Source organism: Panthera onca, chromosome C1, assembly GCF_046562875.1.
Source record: "Panthera onca isolate mPanOnc1 chromosome C1, mPanOnc1 haplotype 2, whole genome shotgun sequence".
NCBI lineage: Eukaryota > Metazoa > Chordata > Mammalia > Carnivora > Felidae > Panthera > Panthera onca.
Genome location: NC_138346.1, coordinates 150,462,064 through 150,480,681, shown reverse-complemented (window position 1 = coordinate 150,480,681; position 18,618 = coordinate 150,462,064). Strand labels below are relative to the sequence as shown.

The window sequence follows — 18,618 nt, the reverse complement described above, 5'->3', positions numbered from 1 at the left end:
GTTTCATTTTTTAAATTCCACATATGAGTGAGATCATACAGTATTTGTCTTTCTCTGACTTATTTCTCTTAGCATAATGCACTCCAGCTCCAACCATATCAGCACAAATAGCAAAATTTCATTCTTTTTTATGGCTGAGTAATAGTTCATTGTATATATATATACCACAACATCTTCCTCTATTCATCAGTTGATGGACATTTGGGCTCTTTCCATAATTTGGCTATTGTTGATAATTCTGCAGTAAACATTGAGGTGCATGTGTCCTTTGGGTAAATACCTAGTGGTGCAATTGCTGGATCATAGGGAAGTTCTATTTTTAACTTTTTGAGGAACCTCTATACCACCTTCCAGAGTGGCTGCACCAGTTTGCATTCCCATCAACAGGGTCAGAGTATTCCCCTTTTTCTGCATCCTCGAAAACATCTGTTGTTTCTGTGTTGTTAATTTTAGGCATTCTGACAAGTGTGAGGTGATGTCTCATTGTAGTTTTGATTTGTATTTCCCTGATAATGAGCGATGTTGAACATCTTTTCATGTGTCTGTTACCCATCTGTCTTCTTTGGAAAAATGTCTATTCATGTCTTCTGCCCATTTCTTAACTGGATTATTTGTTTTTTGAGTGTTGAATTTGATAAGTTCTTTATACATTTTGGATACTAACCCTTCATCAGATATGTCATTTGCAGGGGCACCTGGGTGGCTCAGTCGGGTAAGCATCTGACTTCAGCTCAGGTCATGATCCTGTGGTTTGTGGGTTTGAGCCCTGCTTCACATTCTGTGTCTCCCTCTCCCTGCTCCTCCCCCACTCATCGCGCTCTCTCTCTCTCTCTCTCTCTGTCAAAAATAAAGCTTAGGGGCGCCTGGGTGGCGCAGTCGGTTAAGCGTCCGACTTCAGCCAGGTCACGATCTCGCGGTCTGTGAGTTCGAGCCCCGCGTCAGGCTCTGGGCTGATGGCTCGGAGCCTGGAGCCTGTTTCCGATTCTGTGTCTCCCTCTCTCTCTGCCCCTCCCCCGTTCATGCTCTGTCTCTCTCTGTCCCAAAAATAAATAAAAAACGTTGAAAAAAAATTAAAAAAAAAAAAAATAATAAAGCTTAAAAACATTTTTTAATTAAAAAAAGATATGTCATTTGCAAATATCTTCTCCCATTCTGTTGGCTGCCTTTTAGTTTTGTTGATTGTTTCCTTCGCTGTGCAGAAACTTTTTATCTTCATGAAGTCCCAATAGTTCATTTTTCCCTTGCCTCCAGAGATGTATCTAGTAAGTTACTGCTATGGCTCATGTCAGAAGAAGTTGCTACCTGTGTTCTCCTCTAGGGTTTGTTTCTCTTGTCTCACATTTAGGTCTTTCATCCAATTTGAATTGATTTTTGTGTATGGTGTAAGAAAGTGGTCCAGTTTCATTCTTTTGCACGTTACCATGTACCATGTTACATCTTTTGCATGTTCCCAACACCATTTGTTGCAAAGACTGTCTTTTCTCCAGTGGTATTCTTTCCTGCTTTGTTTTAATAGGAGTAACATGATTGGATTTCAATTCTAGCAAAACCACTTAGGTGACACTATGGAGAATAGACTGAGGTGATAAAGATCTAAAATATGAAATGCAGTGGAACAGAAATCAGAACTTGAAGTCAAGACACTCCTAAGGATTCGGTACTGTGCTGCGTGCTTTCCATGCACCGTGCCATTTTAGAGATAAGGAAACGTAGGTTAAAAAAACAACTTAGCTGAGGTCACACCTGCTGTGACAGTGCCAAGACTTGAACTCCTGTGTGTTTGACTAAAGCCCATGCTTTATTTACAACACCATGCTAGAGTCACACTGAACTTTTCACTATTGCCAAAAATGCTGCATATATTTGTACTGTGTATTTTGCAAATGCCATTTTCTTTGCTTAAATTCTTCTTGCTCTCTTCTTTGCCAGGCAAACATCTCATAGTTCAAAACATAGTTTCACAGTTATCATATCCTTTTCTGTGAATCTATAACATTTTATGCATATATTACTGTAACTCTCAAGACACTATTATGATTTTTTTCAAAAGTGAATAGGCCTGATTTCTTTATGTTATTAAACTGCATAGGTATGAATGGTGCGGTGCATCATGCTCTAGACTGTTACTACGAATGAGATACATGTGCCAGATCCCTATCAAAATTACTTAGAATCTACTGAATTTTGCATTGTTTTTTCTTTCTTTGGGGGGGGGGGAGTAGTATTTTATTATTAACTTTTAAGCAGCTGATACCTCTGGTTTTTGTTCATTTTGCATTGAATATATCCTTTAGAAAATCCCTGTTTATTGTCTTTAAAAGACTATTTCAAATATACCAGCTGGGAAATATAGCAGCTAGACTAAAATTAAACCAGTACAGGCTTCAGGTTGCAAAATTCTGTGGCAACTCTTGTAAAATGGTTTTTCAAATATTAACATGACTCATTAATTTTTTCTAAATTAAAAAATTTGATTTATCCAAAGGAAAAATATCTGCATTAATATTGTGAGGTTCATGGATCTTTTGTTCATATAGATCATATAGAACATTAATGTTAACATTTTAAAGACATTGTATAGTTTTCCTATATAGGGAAATTCTGTTAAAATGAAGGGAGGTTTTATAAATAGAAATGTATGTGAAATAACAAATGACGTTATATGCTCTGTATTTATACCAGCCTTTTCCAGAGAAGTTTCCTCAATACAATTTCAAAAGATGCTTTTGGCCAAAGCTTTCTAAAGACAATTAAGTTTAAGTAAAACCTAACTTACCCCCATCTTGTAGATTCACATTGTACATAAAAACAGAGAAATCCTACAAGGGGGTGTGTGATTGTTTTCCTGGTAGGGTTTCTTAATCCTTTCTTTTCCTCAAACTGAATTGACACAAAGAATTCTCCTTTCACATAAACTGTTTTATGAAATTTACTTTGGAAACTGTTGCCTTATATCATGTGTAGTAGAGTTCATGGAAAAGGACACAGGACAAGATTAGAGTATGTCCATATATATACATATTTGTATAAAATTTTATTTTACTATTTTCTTAATATTATTAACTTTATTTGCCATGGATGAACATGAACATCAGCAGAGGGAAAAGCCACTCCAAAAGAAAACCAAAGTGGAAAAAATCAAATTGAAAATTCTGAAGTGCCAGGATCATCAGAAGAATCAAATAGTGATTTAAGAAACAAAAAAAGGTAACTAGTATAGATGTTGATTCTACATGTCATAATCTAAACTATAAAGAATGAGATAACCAGGGTACTGTTACAAGGACTTCTAATTACAACAAATTAGTGATTAGTGAAATTAGTGAAATTAATAATAATAAATAAATAATAAATAAATAGTGAAATTAGGGATATTTTTAATTAAAATTACCTTGATTCTAATCTTTAATAATGAGGAATAATTATTGCTTAAATTTATTTCTATTATAATTCTTATGTCATCAGGGGCAGCCTACTGACAGAAAATTTTGTCTTTGCCTTTCTTAGAATTAGTTGTTCTACCTCACTTAGATTCTTGGTTATGGGTAAACTAATCAGTATGCTTGAGTTTCACATGGTATCATTTCATGGAGAATTACAGTACTTAAGGCAACAGTTTTTCATACAGTCTTTTGAAATTAATAGAAGGGATTTTATAAACAATCATTCACAAAAGAATTACAAACAAAATGTGTTTCCAAAATTTTATTTTACTTTGCTATAGATATTATAATGTGATTTGAATTTAGCTAGTACTCATACTAAATGTAGTTTATGAACTTGAAATATAATGTTCTCAGGCTTTTTGAGGCTTTAATGTTACATTTGTGTTTACAGAATGTCAAATAAGATAAAATACGAAAAGCTAATATTCATGGAATCATTTTTTAATATGACTTTCAAATCTGTCATTCCCTTTAAGTCTGTTTCTTTGGAAAAATGAAGATGATAGAGTTAATACCATTAGAACAGAGAACAATCAGGTATGATTTAAATATTTTTTGTTTAAATGGGGTATTGCAACATAATATTTATACTGAAATTGAAACAAAACTGCAGCTTAAAATGTCTAAGTTTTCTAATCTTAGAGGTGAGAGGATGGGAGATAAGCCTCAAAAAAATTCAGGAGCCTACCAATTCAGTGAAATCTTTGGGTATACTGTGGTATGGATAGGACATATTGAGGTATGTCCTAAAGTGAAAGCCAGGTTTTTATATCTTGCCCCATTTATCACTGAGAATGAGTCACTTGATGGACCTCTTTGGAATTTGGAGAGAGATTTGCCACATTTGGATGTACTGCTCCAGTCTTTTTTTTTTGAATCAAGTAATCCAAAAGACCGCCAACTTTGGGCCCAAAGGAAGTGAAGGCTCACAAGGTGATCTGAGAGACATTGCAAACAATGTTGCCACTTGTGTTTTAATGTCCAGCTGATCAAGTGCTGGAGTACTGAGTGCAGTCTGCGTCATGTCCTGTAGGTGAATCACAGCTCAGAGCTCTTGGGTTTCAGAGCAAAAGGCACACCATCTTCAGCAATAATTGTCCTATCGTAATAGGACAATTAGATATTAATAAAATATGCTAGATTTTAATAAAATCTAGATATTAATAAAATATGCTATCTTCATGCTTTAAAATTTTTGTCAGTCTAGTGGATGCTTACTGCTATTTGTGGTTTGAATTTTAATTTCCCAGGTTACCCATAAAGTTGATCATGTTTTAATATTTTTATGGACTTCAGTTTGGTAACTTTTTTTGGAAGTGCATTTTCAAGTGTTTCTTTTGGGTTGTCATATGTTTCTGATTTGTATAAGTTTTTAATATAGAGATATTTATTTGATGCTTATTTATGTTGCAAGTATCTTCCCCTACTCTGTGCCTATAGTCTACCTTGCTGAATACCTTGCTTAGTATTTCTTATCCTTATTTTTTCCCACATTCTCTTGCTAGGTAGCTGCGTATATTGCGTATATAGCAATGGTGTATTGGCATCTCCTTTTATTAGTGTGTTACTGTTTATCCCTGTATCTCCTGTGGTTTCTGGTCTGTTTAGATTTCTATGTGTTACTTGGCGCAAAGTTGTTCTTATGTGAATACTAATATCACTTTTGTGCTATGAAGTATCCTTTTTTTGACTCCTTAAGTGCTTTTTTTGGTCTGAATTCTCCTTTATTGCATATCAAGATACTAACCTGTACTTTGTTTTTGCATACATTTATTTGATATACCCTCATCTTCCTTCACACTTTTTCCCCCCAGCCTTTCTGAATTGCTTTGTTTTAGATATGTCTTTTACATATAGCCCAGATAGAGTTGGGTTTTGTTTTGTGAGAGTGTGTGAAAATATTTTTTATTTAGTAGATGAATTATGTCAACTTATGTTATTGATAGGACTGATGTGTTTGACTTAAGATTTGTCATTTTATGTTACAGTTACTGTGAGTTACTATGTGGTTTATTTGTACGTTTCCCCTCTCCTCGTGTTTTAGGAAGGTTGTATTTTTGTTCTAGTGTTTACGGAAATACATTTATGTTAGTATACTAGTGTTCTTTTCCCGTTTTTTAAAATTTATGCTTATGCTTTTCATTTGTTACCTCTAAAACTATCCACTGATCTGTCCTATTCAGGGCAATCAAAAAAATCTTTCTTATGTATTTTAAGTTGTGTTACTTCTATTTTGTCAGAGCATATAACATTTATATGCCATACTTCTAGACTTAACCTCTCACCTTTGTTTTAGTCTCAGATCTGTAATTAAATATGTTCAGCACACTGCCAGTTCTTTTACAGAAGACTTTTCAATCATCTCTTGGTTGGATTAAGTTCAATTTAGAAAAAGCACCTAGCTACAATATTCTCTTCTTCCACATTTAAAACTTTGTCTAGAGCAGAGATCAGCAAACTAGGGCCTGCAGACTATTTTGTAAGGCCTTGGACCTACAAATATTTTTTTATTTTATTTTGTTTATTTTTGAGAGAGAGAAAGCACAAGTGGGGGAGGGGCAGAGAGAGAGGGAGACACAGAATCTGAAGCAGGTTCCAGGCTCTGAGCTGTCAATGCAGAGCCTGATGCAGGGCTTGAACCCACGAACTGTGAGATTATGACCTGTGCTGAAGTCAGATGCTTAACTGACTAAGCCACCCAAGTGCCCTGGTTTTTTACATTTTTAAGGAATTTAAGGAAAAGAATCATGACAGAGACAATATGTGGCCCACAAAGCCTAAATTATTTACTCTCTGGCCCTTTACAAAATTTGTTCATCATTGTCTAAAGTTTTGATACCTGAAGAATAGCTTGATTGGATGTCACATCCTTGGCTTACATCTTTTTTTCCCTTGAGTTTCTTTAAAATGTTGCTCTACTGATGTTTTATATGTTACTGTTAAAAAGTGTGATGCCTGGTTTTCTTTTCTTTGCAAACTAGCTTGGGTATATTTGTCTGGAAGGCCAGAGGATTCATTTAACGTGTACTAGTTTTACCGGGCTGAATCTTAGCTCAGAATTCTAGATCAGGTTTTTCTGGATACACAGTGGATACTTGCAGTATGAAAATCCAGACATATTTCAAGAGCATTTCCTAAAATTATAATTTCAGAAAATAATTTAGGTAGCAGATCTATTGTTTCATTTTTTTCTTTACCTTTTATATACGTTATCTTTTCTCTGATCTATTTCACTTTTTTTTTTATGTTTCATTTCATTTGCATCTTTTATTTGTATTCTCCACTATCCTTACTGTATTTTTGGTCATATTTGTTGCTTCTTGGGTACTTGCTAATTTATTCATTTCTGAGACAATTTTGTTTTTTAATTTCTTTCTTCACTTTAGCCAACTTCCATTTCACATCTTCCTGCTTTTCCATTTTTATTCTGAGTTTTAAAATTCTTGATTTATTGTGTCTGTGGTATCTGCAAATGTTTATTTATATTTAATCTGTGTTGGAAGTATTGTTTAAGTTTTTCTCTGCTTCATGGCTGTCTGTTTGGTTTTAGTTCTCAATTGTGAAGGTTTTTTTAAAATGTAAATTTGTGTGGATGCTTGAATAATTTGTAGATATTGTTCATGTTTATTTGTGTTAATTTTTCTGTTTAAGTAATAACTTATTTTTATATATTTTTTATTTTTATTTTTATAGAGGAACAGGGAGCCCTGTGTTGGTGGTTTCTTTTGCTTCTTAGGTTGGGTGCTCCCTCTTCTGTTCATATAGTGAAATGCAGTTATTTATTTATTTTTAAATAAATGGAGCTTTTGGGGTCTGTTTTCTTTGAATTCTTTTCTACTAACTTAATTCAGCAGAGCTGTTATCTGGGCCACTTTCTTCTTTTCTCTTACCAGCTATCCCTGAGGGAATATCTCTTCCAAAGTATTTTCCTCTCTTCAAAGCTGTCTTCCCATGATTACCACTCAGGCCCCCTACATTTTATAATCCCCTTTCATTTGGCCTCCTCATCAAAAGTGCTCTGATTTACAAGATTTTATCCTTACTCTCAGGATTTCTCCTATGCATGTGGAGCCCCCTCCTTCCAGACTAAATCATGGTTGATGTTTATTGTGTTATCTTTGTACAGTGGCCTCTAATGCTTAAGCAGTCCACATCTGCTTGGAGGTGGGCTCCTGAGCACACTCTGCTGGTCTAGGGTGTTTATTTCCCCAGTTATATGCAAATTAAAGTATATGTAAATTAACGGATTTTGTGTCCTAGTTATGCTGTAGACATAAGTTATGGGTATTATTTGCTCTCTTTTTATAGCAATTGGAAGGATATGTGGAGAGATTGTAATTTAGGTGGTTGCCATTATTCTGCAGGAGACTGAACTTATAAGTTAATAATGTAACATAACATTAAAAACCAGAAAAAGAACAGTAAAACAAAGGAGTAAGGGCTTAATGAAGATAGAAGGAGACACTAATAACTTAGAGGTAAAAAACTAGCAGAATTGAAAACTCAAGATCTATGAAGTGATGGTGGGAGAGACATCCACATTGGTAAGGCTCGAGGTAGTTTATCATAAAAGGGTAGAAACACAAAAGTTAAGAAAGATAAAAGTGACACAAACACAAATACAGAGCCAATAAAATATATGCTAAATTTTGAAAATGCAATTAATTTTCTTATTTTCTAAGCAGACATAAGTTATCAAAATTGGCTCAAGATAAAAAAAATCAATAGTCATCTTAGAAAAATGTTAAAGTTATAAGAAATCTTGGAAAGAAATCATGTTTACAAAGTAATAATGGATTTTTTTTTCTTTTAAGTTTGAAGTACCTGTGTATAATGTCCAAGTAATAGTGGAATAGAGAAGTTGAAGCACAAGAGAGAATCTATAGTTATAAATACAGATTTGGGATTTTGTCACCATATAAGTAAAAAAAAAAAAAAAAAATGCATTGCTGTTGTACATTATCACATGCTTACAGACAGGTGAAAAATGTGTTATTCTACCAGATCTTACTGGCTTTCATGTTTGCTTACAGATAGGTAAGAAAGAGTGCATCACCCTACCAGATCTTATTGATTTTCCTTCACTTCCTTGTCAACCTGCTCTTTCTCCAGTAATAACTGATATCTCTTTATTACAGATTGAAAGTAAGTATGATGATACCGTAAGTACAAATAACTCTGTGAGGTAAAGTTAAATATTAATGGAGGGGCACCTGGGTGGCTCAGTCGGTTGAGTATCCGACTTCGGCTCAGGTCATGATCTCACAGTTCGTGAGTTCGAGCCCTGTGTCGGGCTCTGTGCTGCCAGCTCAGGGCCTGGAGCCTGCTTCAGATTCTGTGTCTCGCTGTGTCTCTGCTCTTCCCCTGCTCGCGCTCTGTCTCTCTCTCAAAAGTGAATGAAGATTTAAAAAAAAAAATTTTTTTTAATAAAAAAATATTAATGGGGAATTATTGTCCAATAGGTACAGAGTTTTAATTTCGGAAGATAAAAAAGTTCTAGAGATGGACAGTGGTGATGGTTGTACAGCATCATAAAAGTACATAATGCCACTGAACTGTACATTTAAAAGAGGTTAAAACTGTAAATTTTATTATGTGTATTTTACCACAAAAATGTTAAATTATTTTAAAGTATGTGAATTATATGTTAATTACTGCATATATTTAATCAGTAATATTATTTGCGGGTAAAATTTATTCTTGCTATTTTAAGCACTTTTAAGTTTTACACTCCCAACTTTTAGCTTTTGGACATTGACGGGTTATAATCTTTTAGGAGAGAAGATTATTGAACAACTGAAACAAGTAAAGAAAGAAAGAAGATATCTGGAAAGAATTAGAGAAGAACTAATTAAAAAAGTTGAAAAACTATTTGAACAAAGCAAGTTGAAGCAATGTCACGGTAAAATTTATTACATCTTTTATCACTATTTTATCATTAATTAACATACTTTACATAAGGTTTTTTAAAATTTAAGTTCAAATTTTTTTATAACATTCCTTTATTCATTTACTAAATAAGTATGTATTGTCTACTGAACTTAGCCACTGTTCTAGGGGCTGAGGAGATAATAGGCAGACACAATTTTGTCTCTGCCCTCAAAGAGCTTATAGTCCATTGGGGAAATGATAAGAAAACAGTAACAATACATCCTGATGATGCTATGATAAAGGAATTACAGAATTGTATGCACAGGAGTACAGAAGAAGAACACCTAAATTAGATGGAAGAGATCAAGAAAGGCTTCCCCGAAAACTGTTAAATATGCTTAAATCTGAAGTGTGCCTCCTCTTGGCTGTAGGCTTTCAGACATGCTTTCCCTCTGCCATCTACATCTCCTTTTCCTTCTACCCACCCCTTCCCAGTTTACCTGGCTAGTTCCTACTAGTCATTCAATCTCAGCTTAGATATTACTCTAGAATCATCCCCTGAGTCCCTTAGTCTTCTCTACATGCTTAATTTTGTGGTATGTGTGTCTGTTTTGCCAAACTAAATAAATGAATGAATAAGAGAAATTAAGTAGAAAAATAGGTAGTTTTCCTGCAACAGAATTAGAAACAAGTGTTACTAGGACTAGGTAGAAATGGAAAAACAAGCCAGGGTAGACAGATGTTAAAGGATTTGAGAGGGCTGCATTTTGGGTGGTATTGGAGGATTATATGAATAAAAGGTATATATGGAATTAACTGGTTGTAGGATTCTCAATTTACAGCAAAATTATTACTTCAGTGTTAGAACTGACTGGATGTTATAGGCAATGTCAGGAGGTATTTCTGCAGGTTCTACCTTATTAAGTGGTATCCTGGAAATGATGGCAATGACTAAGTTTTGTCGTACTGTTAAAAGTGATTTTATCAGACAAATTTGAGTAATGGACTAGAAATCACAGGACCAGGATTCTAATACCAGATCAGTGATTTATGTAAAGTTATTTCTCCTCTTTGTGCCTTCCTTTTTCTGTTTATAAAATGAGAGTATCAGGGGTGCCTAGGTGGCTCAGTTGGTTAAGTGTCAAACTTTGGCTTAGGTCATGATCTCATGGCTCATGGGTTCAAATCCCCGCGTCAGACTCTGTGCTGACAGCTCAGAGCCTGGAGCCTGCTTTGGATTCTGTATCTCTTTCTCTTTTTGCCCCCTCCCCTGCTTATGTGCTCTCTTGCTCTCTCTCAAAAATAAACATTTAAAATGAGAATGATTACTTTCTATTTCAACAGGAATGTTTCAAGATAAAAGGCATGTATCAGCTATCAAATACGTAGGGAGCCTACTATGTGCATCAATTCCTTGCATTGTTTTAAATGCTGAGGATACAGTAAACAAGATGAACATGGCCCTGCCCTTAAGGAGCTTTCTTCTAATGAAAGGAGATGTAAACAAATAAGACAATATCAGCTCCTGATTAGAGCTCAAAAGTCCCTTTAAAAGAGCAAAGAGTGATGGGGCAGAAAAAAATGTTTTAGCTTGAATTTTCAAAGAAGGCATCACTGAGGAGATATCATTAAGATGTGATTAATAAGGAGGCAGACATCTAAAGAGATAAGAGAAAAAAAAAAAAAAAAAAAAACAACAGTCCAAACAGAAGGAACACTAAAATGTCAAGGTCCAGAGATGGAAGTGAACTTGCAGTATTAAGGAGCTGAAATAAGGCCAGTGTGGCTGGAACTTAATATGGAGGAATGTAGAGGAAGATAAAATCAAAAGCTCACCAAGGAACAGACAGGCCAATTTAAGGAGTTTAGATTCTATTGTAAGATGAGAAGCCATTGGAGGATTTTTAGAGATGTATAGGACTTTAAAAATATTTTTAGAACATCAGAATGACTGCTGTATGGAATAGCCCATAGAGGGGCAGGAATGGAAGCAGAGAGACCAGTTAGAAACATAATCCACTTTCAAAAGATGATTGTGCACTGACTAGGGACATAGCATTGAAGAAGACAGAATGTGCCAGATGCTGGAAGTATTTTACAGTAGTACCAATAGAACTTGCTGAGGGATTAGATATAGGACATGAGGGAAATAAATAGTTAAAATCTTGAGTTAAAATCCCATAAAGTTGTAGAATTTTAATGAAATCAACTTTTATATCTGGGGTTTTCATTTCTTTGATAATTTTTTAAAAGAGAAACATAAGCATATTCTGATATAGTAGCATGCAGTTTGTGTTCCTGTTAAGTTTGTATTTAGAATCTCATTGGGTCAAAATGATTCCCTAAATTGGCAGTATTTGATTTCTAATTTTCTCAACTACAGGGCTCAGGCTTAAATTCTGCCCTACATACATTTGGGGATATATTTGGAATAATTTTAATAAGTGATAAATCAGAATCAGCTTATTTTATAAAACATAAGTCATTTAAGGGGATGAAAAAATATTATGCCTTTCTCTTCATTGTTTTAATTATGATTTGAAATCAGACTATGGAAAAAGTAATCAAAATAAATATACACATTTTTCTATAGGTAGTATTTTTAATCAAGATTTTTCAGAAATAATTACAAGCTTAAAGAACTTGGTTTGGTTCCTGGATTCATCACTATTTTCTATATTTGTAGGCCAGTCCTTTTATTATCTAATAAACATTTCAGTCTTTGCTTTAATTTCCTCAGCATATGAGGAAGGAAGAGTGGGGGAGTAGAAGGGTTTAAATTAACTCAAGGGTCCTTTCCGAGTTGAAACGTTTAATCCTTTAGTCAGACTCACATTATAGTCCTTGCTTTTTTTGTAGCCTGTGATGATTGGAAGAAAAAATACTTTGAAACAAAGAAAATCACAGCATCGTTGGAGGAGGTTTTAACAAAACTTCGAGAAGATTTAGAACTTTACTATAAAAAACTGCTCATGCAGCTTGAAGCCAGGGACATTAAGATGAGACCAAAGAATTTGGCAAACATCACAGACTCTAAGGTACTTATTACTAAATGTGTTCACATTCTTTTAGAGAAGTTCTACTCAAAATGCATGTTTTATTATTGCTAGTATTATCATAGGTAGAATGCTTTGGGCTACGGCTAACAAAAACTTGACTTAACCAATAAGAAAATTTATGATCTCATGTAATGGGTGCTGAGAGGATACAATTAGGAGCTTAATGAGATCTTTAAGGGACTATGTGCTTCTGGCATTCCTTACCTATTATTTTCAGCATTGGCTTCATTATAAGACTGCTTGTCCTCATGGTACCAATAGAGTTGCCAATGGCAAGTAGGGCTATCTGCCTCCTAAAGAAGAATATATAAAACTTTTCTCCAGTCTTACACTAATATTATACACCAATTATATCTCAGTAAGGTATATAACATAATTATTTATGTATGTATTATGAAATGATTACCATAATAAATTTAGTTAACATCCATCATCTCACAGTTACAGATTATTTTTCTTGTAATGAGAACTTTTAAGGTCTATTTCCTAAGCAATTTCAAATATACAATACTGTTAATTGTAGTTATCATGCTGTACATTGCATTCTCAGAACTTATTTTCACTACAAGTTTGTGCCTTTTGACCACTTTCACCCATTTCCCTTCATTTTCTACCCTCTGGCAACCACCAATCTGTTCTCTGTTTCTATGAGTAAAAGTTTACCATTTTAGATAAATCTAATGTAAAACTCAAATAGGCTCAAGTAATGGATTATCCATCTTAGCGGATACTAATTATCTTGCATAGCTGATTTTTTTGTTTTATCAAGTTCAATATACAATTTTTTTTCACAGAGGCAGCTTAAAATTTTAAATAGTTTTTGTTGACCATTATACCTCATAAACTTTTCTGAACAAAAATAACTAAAAAAGCTTCTTATATTAAATAGGTTTTCTTATATATAGTATTTAATTATTAAATATTTTAAAGTAATACTATCCAATTCAGCTGATAAATTGTTATGATAATTTCAAAAGCCTTGCTAGTATCTTAAACCTAGTATATTCCTTTTATAGTAATATTTCTTACCATTAAATTGGTACCACAAAGGCAACTTGCACAAATATCTACTTATTTTTATAAAACATGAATAAATGTAATACAACAGAAGGGAATGTGGTCCCTAAGACATAAGAAAAAGGTCAATTCTAATTTACTCCAAAGCAATGAGTTTATTTTATGCAATAGGTTATTCTTATGATTTGCTTTTTTGGTATTATCACTTGATAGTTTGCAAGACAATTAAAAATAAAAATAAATAGGGGCACCTGGGTGGCTTAGTTGGTTAAGTATCTGATTCTTGGTTTTGGCTCAAGTCATGATCTCACAGTTTGTGAGTTCAAGCCCCACATCAGGCTCTACATTAACAGCGTGGAGCATGCTTGAGATTCTCTCTCAAAATAAAGAAACAAACTTAAAAAAATAAAAATAAATAAAAATGAATTTACTAAATGTCTTTGTTTCATACAGAATTACCTTATAATCCAGATCACTGAGGTACAGCATGCTATTGACCAACTTAAGAGAAAACTGGATACTGACAAAATGAAACTCATAATGGAAGCTAAGGTAATTTGCATTTCTCCTAATCAGACATTTATCTTGAAATAAATTGTTTTAATTTTGGGTATCAAAAGCCTAAAGATAGTACAGATTGTCTTAAAGTCATTACCTTAACCAAGAGCATGAGTGAGAAAAATGCAAGAAGTAAATCCTGTGAAAAGATGCCTGTTATAACAAGGCCAAAGTAAAATTTCACTAAGAATTAAAGCAAAAGGACCTTGTGAATCAGTAGAGTCTCAATATTTTAAAAGTAATTTATTTATGGATGACTCTAATATATGAAAGTCTGACAAACCACTTAGCTCTCTGAGCTCAATTTTTTTTTAAACCCATTCTAGGGTAAGTCTCTCATTCTGATTATTTTCATGTATATATAATTAATGCTCTAAATTCATTTCTTTATCAGAAATAGCTCTATGACATGAATAATGACCCCTTTCTAGAATGAGCACTGTCCATTGTTCTACAGTGATGGAAGTGTTCCATATCTGCACTGTCAGATACAGCAACCACTAGCCACATAAGGATATTGAGCACTTGAAATGTAGCTTGTTGTGTGACTGAGGAACTGATATTCAATCTTCATATAATTTGTTAATTTATATAGCTATATGTGGCAAGTAGCTACTGTATTGAATAGCCCAGTTCTAGATTCTTTTCACTAGCAGCATTCAATTAGGACTCTCTGAATTTTAGAACAGTAAAATGAAAGCTAATTTTTGAAAGGTAATTGTTTTTGTAGGTGAGAAAACAAGCAGTTTCAGATTTACGCATGCTGAAAACTGAACTGGCACAGAAGAAAAATAACACATCTGTACAGCCTCAATTGGGTATGTTAATTTAAAACTAATTTGCCAAAAAAATGTAACCATTGTTTTCCTTGGTGCGATACTTTATATAAATCATAAGTTATATATTTTTTTCGCTTTTCATTTGGGTTTCAAAAAATGTTTCAGGAACTATTAGATGTAAAAAAGCAAAACACTAGCTATTTGGTTATTTTTGAAGTTTTTAAGTCTATTACACATTTTACAGTACTATATTTTATAAAATAGTCTTAAAGTTTAATAGCAATATTTCATATTTATTAAAATATGATTTAAAGAATCTATCTGCATTTAAATACAGACCATTTATTCATTGTATTTGATTAAAAGCAATCTAGAAATTATAGTTTATAAATAGGGATATTGAATTTACATCCAGAGCTATGATAGAGATTAGTATCTAAGAATTCAAATTTTTAAAATTTTAGAAATACAAAGACAATAGTAATTCAACAAATACTATGGAAAATGGTTGGTTTCACTCTGTCATAAATAATTGGATAAATAGGAAGTATTCTCAACAGGTGACTGAATCATCATTTATTCCAAATGAGGGAAGAGGGTGAAATGTACAAAGACAGGATTTATGTAAGTCCAGAGTTCAAGGATGCAGATTTTTAATAAGTGTAACACAATTGCCCTGAGGAAAAGAACAGAGACCTCTTTACATTTAGAAAAATTATCTTTTAGAGAGATTTTGTGCAGAGAAAAAAGTTGAAAAACCAATGTCTTTAAATAATTAAAGGAAAAATGCACATATAGAAAAAAATTTAACAATGGAAAGAAATTATAGATGTTCATAAATGAAGGAATATTAATAGAATCATGTTCAACACTAAGTTTTTCCTGAAAGTTTCTGCTATAACCTCATAAAAATAATTTAGGTAAAAAATATTAGGCAGTTCTAACATACTAATTCAAAATATGACTTATATTTTATTTTTTCCTCTGGAGGCTTTTAGAGAATTTGAGTACCAAATGAAATCAGGAAGCAGAAAAATTTTTGGAACAAAAAGTACAGAGCTAACTGCTTCTCAAAGACTAGGTTTTAAAAAATCTAGTCTAAGCAAATAATTTCCAATTCAAATTATACATATTTTAAAAATCAGCAATAAAATTCTGAAAACAATTTTTCCTAATTATAGTATTAAACACAGAAGAATAAATATAGCAAGTTGACTTCTTACCTTTGTTTTTAGATAACCAAAGCATTTATCTGCTTTTAATTGCTTTTAAATATAACTAAATTATATGACAAAAATGTATACATTTTCATTTCTTCAAGAAACGGATCTATTTATACAGATCATTTTTCTAAATCTTAGTTTGACATAAGATGCTCATCTGTCACAGCTTTGGGTTTAAGACTTTCCACATTTCTTCGGTTTGCTGTTTGGCTACAGCATCTCCAGAGTAGTCAAGACAATTTGCGTGCCACATGCCAATGCCTCGTAAGCCATGCTTTTGTATGTATGCTGCCTTTAAAGAAATGCTCTGAGGGTTATCATACCACACTTGATGCAAATGGCCAGAAGAATCCTAGAAGAAGAAATTAAACTATTCAGCACAATATTAAATCCAATGACTCAAAAATGATACAATGAAAGATTTTAGGGCACAATATTTTCTGCTTCCATGATTTTGTATGTGGTACTTTCTAGATATGATTGTGGTGAGTTCACAACAGAAGAGAACAAATGAACTTCATAATATATTCTATATAAAGTCCTTCTCATGCCCTAAGATTCCTTCCTTGGTCTGATCTGATGATTATCAACCAAGATGTACATCTGAAGCACTTGTGTGGCTTTAAAAAACACAAACTACCGGGACCCACACCACATGAAAAAATCTTCAGGGCTGATGACAGGGCATACATTTGTTTTGTGTTTTGCCATTCCATTAGATAATTCTGATATGCAGACACAGTTAAGGAGGATCACTGCTCTGGTCCTCTAAGCCAGTTTATGTATTTTTTTTTTCTTCTACAGTTCCTGGAAATGTGCCTAATTAAGAACTCAGCAGATGACTTCATCTGTGATGAATCAGTCATATCAAAAGGTAATGGGTGAGGAAAATATCTCCTTTTCCAGGTCTTACAGAATTGATTTTAAGAGCCTGTCGGGTGTGGATTCCATGGGTAACTTATGCACACACATTTTTGTAGATGAGAAAATCTGAAAATGGTCTTATGCTCACCTTCCACCCTTTAAAGTCCTCCTCAGCATCAACTGCCTCTAGTACTAACACAGTCTCTCCTAGAAGGTAGATAAGCTATTGGATAAAAGAAAGAGAAAAGGAACAGAAAAACTAGGCAAAGGGTAAAGGAAAGGGGGAAAAGATAGGAAATAAAAAATAGAATCAACTGTGATTTTAAATAATTATACTGATTTTTATATACATCTGGGAAACTTTTAAAGGCAATTCTCAATGGATGCCAGTAATAATTTTATTTATGGTAGCACCACTGGAATTAGGACTACTTTGCAGGACATTAGTCACTTGGTAAATGAATAAACTGGCATATTTAAGTATAGTAGGCTCATTTACTACAAGCATATTTTATATTCTATTTAAAATTTTAAATTGTGATTCACTATTAAAAGGCAACCTCTATGTAAATATAGAAATATTTATTTTTGCAGGTTCAGGGATGAATCCAAAGACACATATCTCTTTGCCATTATTTAGTGAGTACTTTGAGCCCTTTTGATAATGTTAAGAAATTTCAAATGCCTCAAAGCAGTGAAGGATGAAAGGATGAAAAACTGAGCATATGTAAAATTGATCTATTCATGATTAAGGCATACATATGCTTTTGGGAATATCGAGTGCATGATGAGGCTGCTATGGCTCAAACAGCATAAGAAAGCAAAAACGATTCTCTTCAATCACAACAAGAAACTTGATTTTGGTTGCTATGGAATTTTACAATGAGTGAAAAAGAGGAACAAAACAGTTTTATAGCTAAACTGTTGTCTAAAGTGCCATTAAATAAATGACTTTCAAAAGGTTTATCAAAAGGCTTCCTGAATTGTAAAACCTTAAAGAATTTGTCTTATTTATTAAGGAAAAAAATAAGTCAGGGACTACAAAAAATAGTACCACAGAGTGTAAAATATTACACTGTTTGGCAAAGACAAGATTATAATATACCCTAGTTTAATGGGTTTATAAAGGTATAGAAATCTCTACACCAAAGCATTTATTAAATATGTGGGTTTATAGTCATTTTTCATAAATTGGGAACAGGCCATTATTAAGGAATATAAATTCCTACTGGAATCAACTTACATCATATTTTAGGGCTCCTTTTACAGTAACAGAATCCAAAGTAAATTCAAAGATGGCTTGTAATTGAGGTGTGTGGAAAAGTTTGTATTATGTTGAAGGTAAATTATGAAAAATATTACTTTTGCCTCTTTGTATGGCAATTACTATTTATCAAACACTACCTGACAGAATTGCTCTGGTCATTTCCTCTACTTCTTCAAGTTTCTGTTTGTAATATAATGTGTCTAATGTCACATAGTTTATACCATTTTCCACTGATTCCATGATGATGCATTCTTTATTCTCAGCCTCATGCCTCCCTATAAAAAACAGCCTCATCAGAACCTTTAGGCTACCTTGAAATGAAGGCTTACTGAGTGGTAACCTATTTTGGCCCAAAGCCACAGTTATCATACATAGCTGTCAATTATTACAGGAGATCCTGTTTGTGATATGCATGTTTTTATAACCTTATCTAACATGACAAGTGGCCCATGCAAAGAAGTTATATTATTAGCATAAGTTGAACTGCTCAGCTGGAAAGTAAAGTACCTGATTACAAGTTTACTCATCTAAACT

The 18,618-nt window shown here is 33.3% G+C and overlaps 2 protein-coding genes across 3 annotated transcripts in view; one reads left to right on the top strand and one right to left on the bottom strand.

Annotated features, from left to right (window-relative positions):
• SPATA1 (spermatogenesis associated 1) overlaps positions 1-18,618 on the top strand; it is a 57,493-nt gene that overhangs the window by 36,045 nt on the left and 2,830 nt on the right. The window contains 10 exon segments of the mRNA XM_078451746.2: positions 3,096-3,207; positions 3,923-3,983; positions 8,480-8,591; positions 9,223-9,348; positions 12,177-12,355; positions 13,847-13,945; positions 14,682-14,737; positions 14,739-14,769; positions 16,758-16,827; positions 17,412-17,456. Of these exon segments, the coding sequence (XP_078307872.2) occupies positions 3,096-3,207; positions 3,923-3,983; positions 8,480-8,591; positions 9,223-9,348; positions 12,177-12,355; positions 13,847-13,945; positions 14,682-14,737; positions 14,739-14,769; positions 16,758-16,827; positions 17,412-17,456 (891 nt within the window).
• Positions 15,128-18,618, bottom strand: part of CTBS (chitobiase) — a 42,876-nt gene continuing 39,385 nt past the window's right edge. Inside the window, exons 7-8 of one of the 2 annotated variants that reach the window (XM_060622482.3) lie at positions 16,966-17,040; positions 15,128-16,305 (exon numbers count right to left, since the gene is read on the bottom strand). In XM_060622482.3, the coding sequence (XP_060478465.1) occupies positions 16,114-16,305; positions 16,966-17,040 (267 nt within the window). In that variant the 3' untranslated portion in view covers positions 15,128-16,113. The remainder of the gene's footprint in view (positions 16,306-16,965; positions 17,041-18,618) is intronic. The other variant, XM_060622485.3, reaches the window with a different exon arrangement.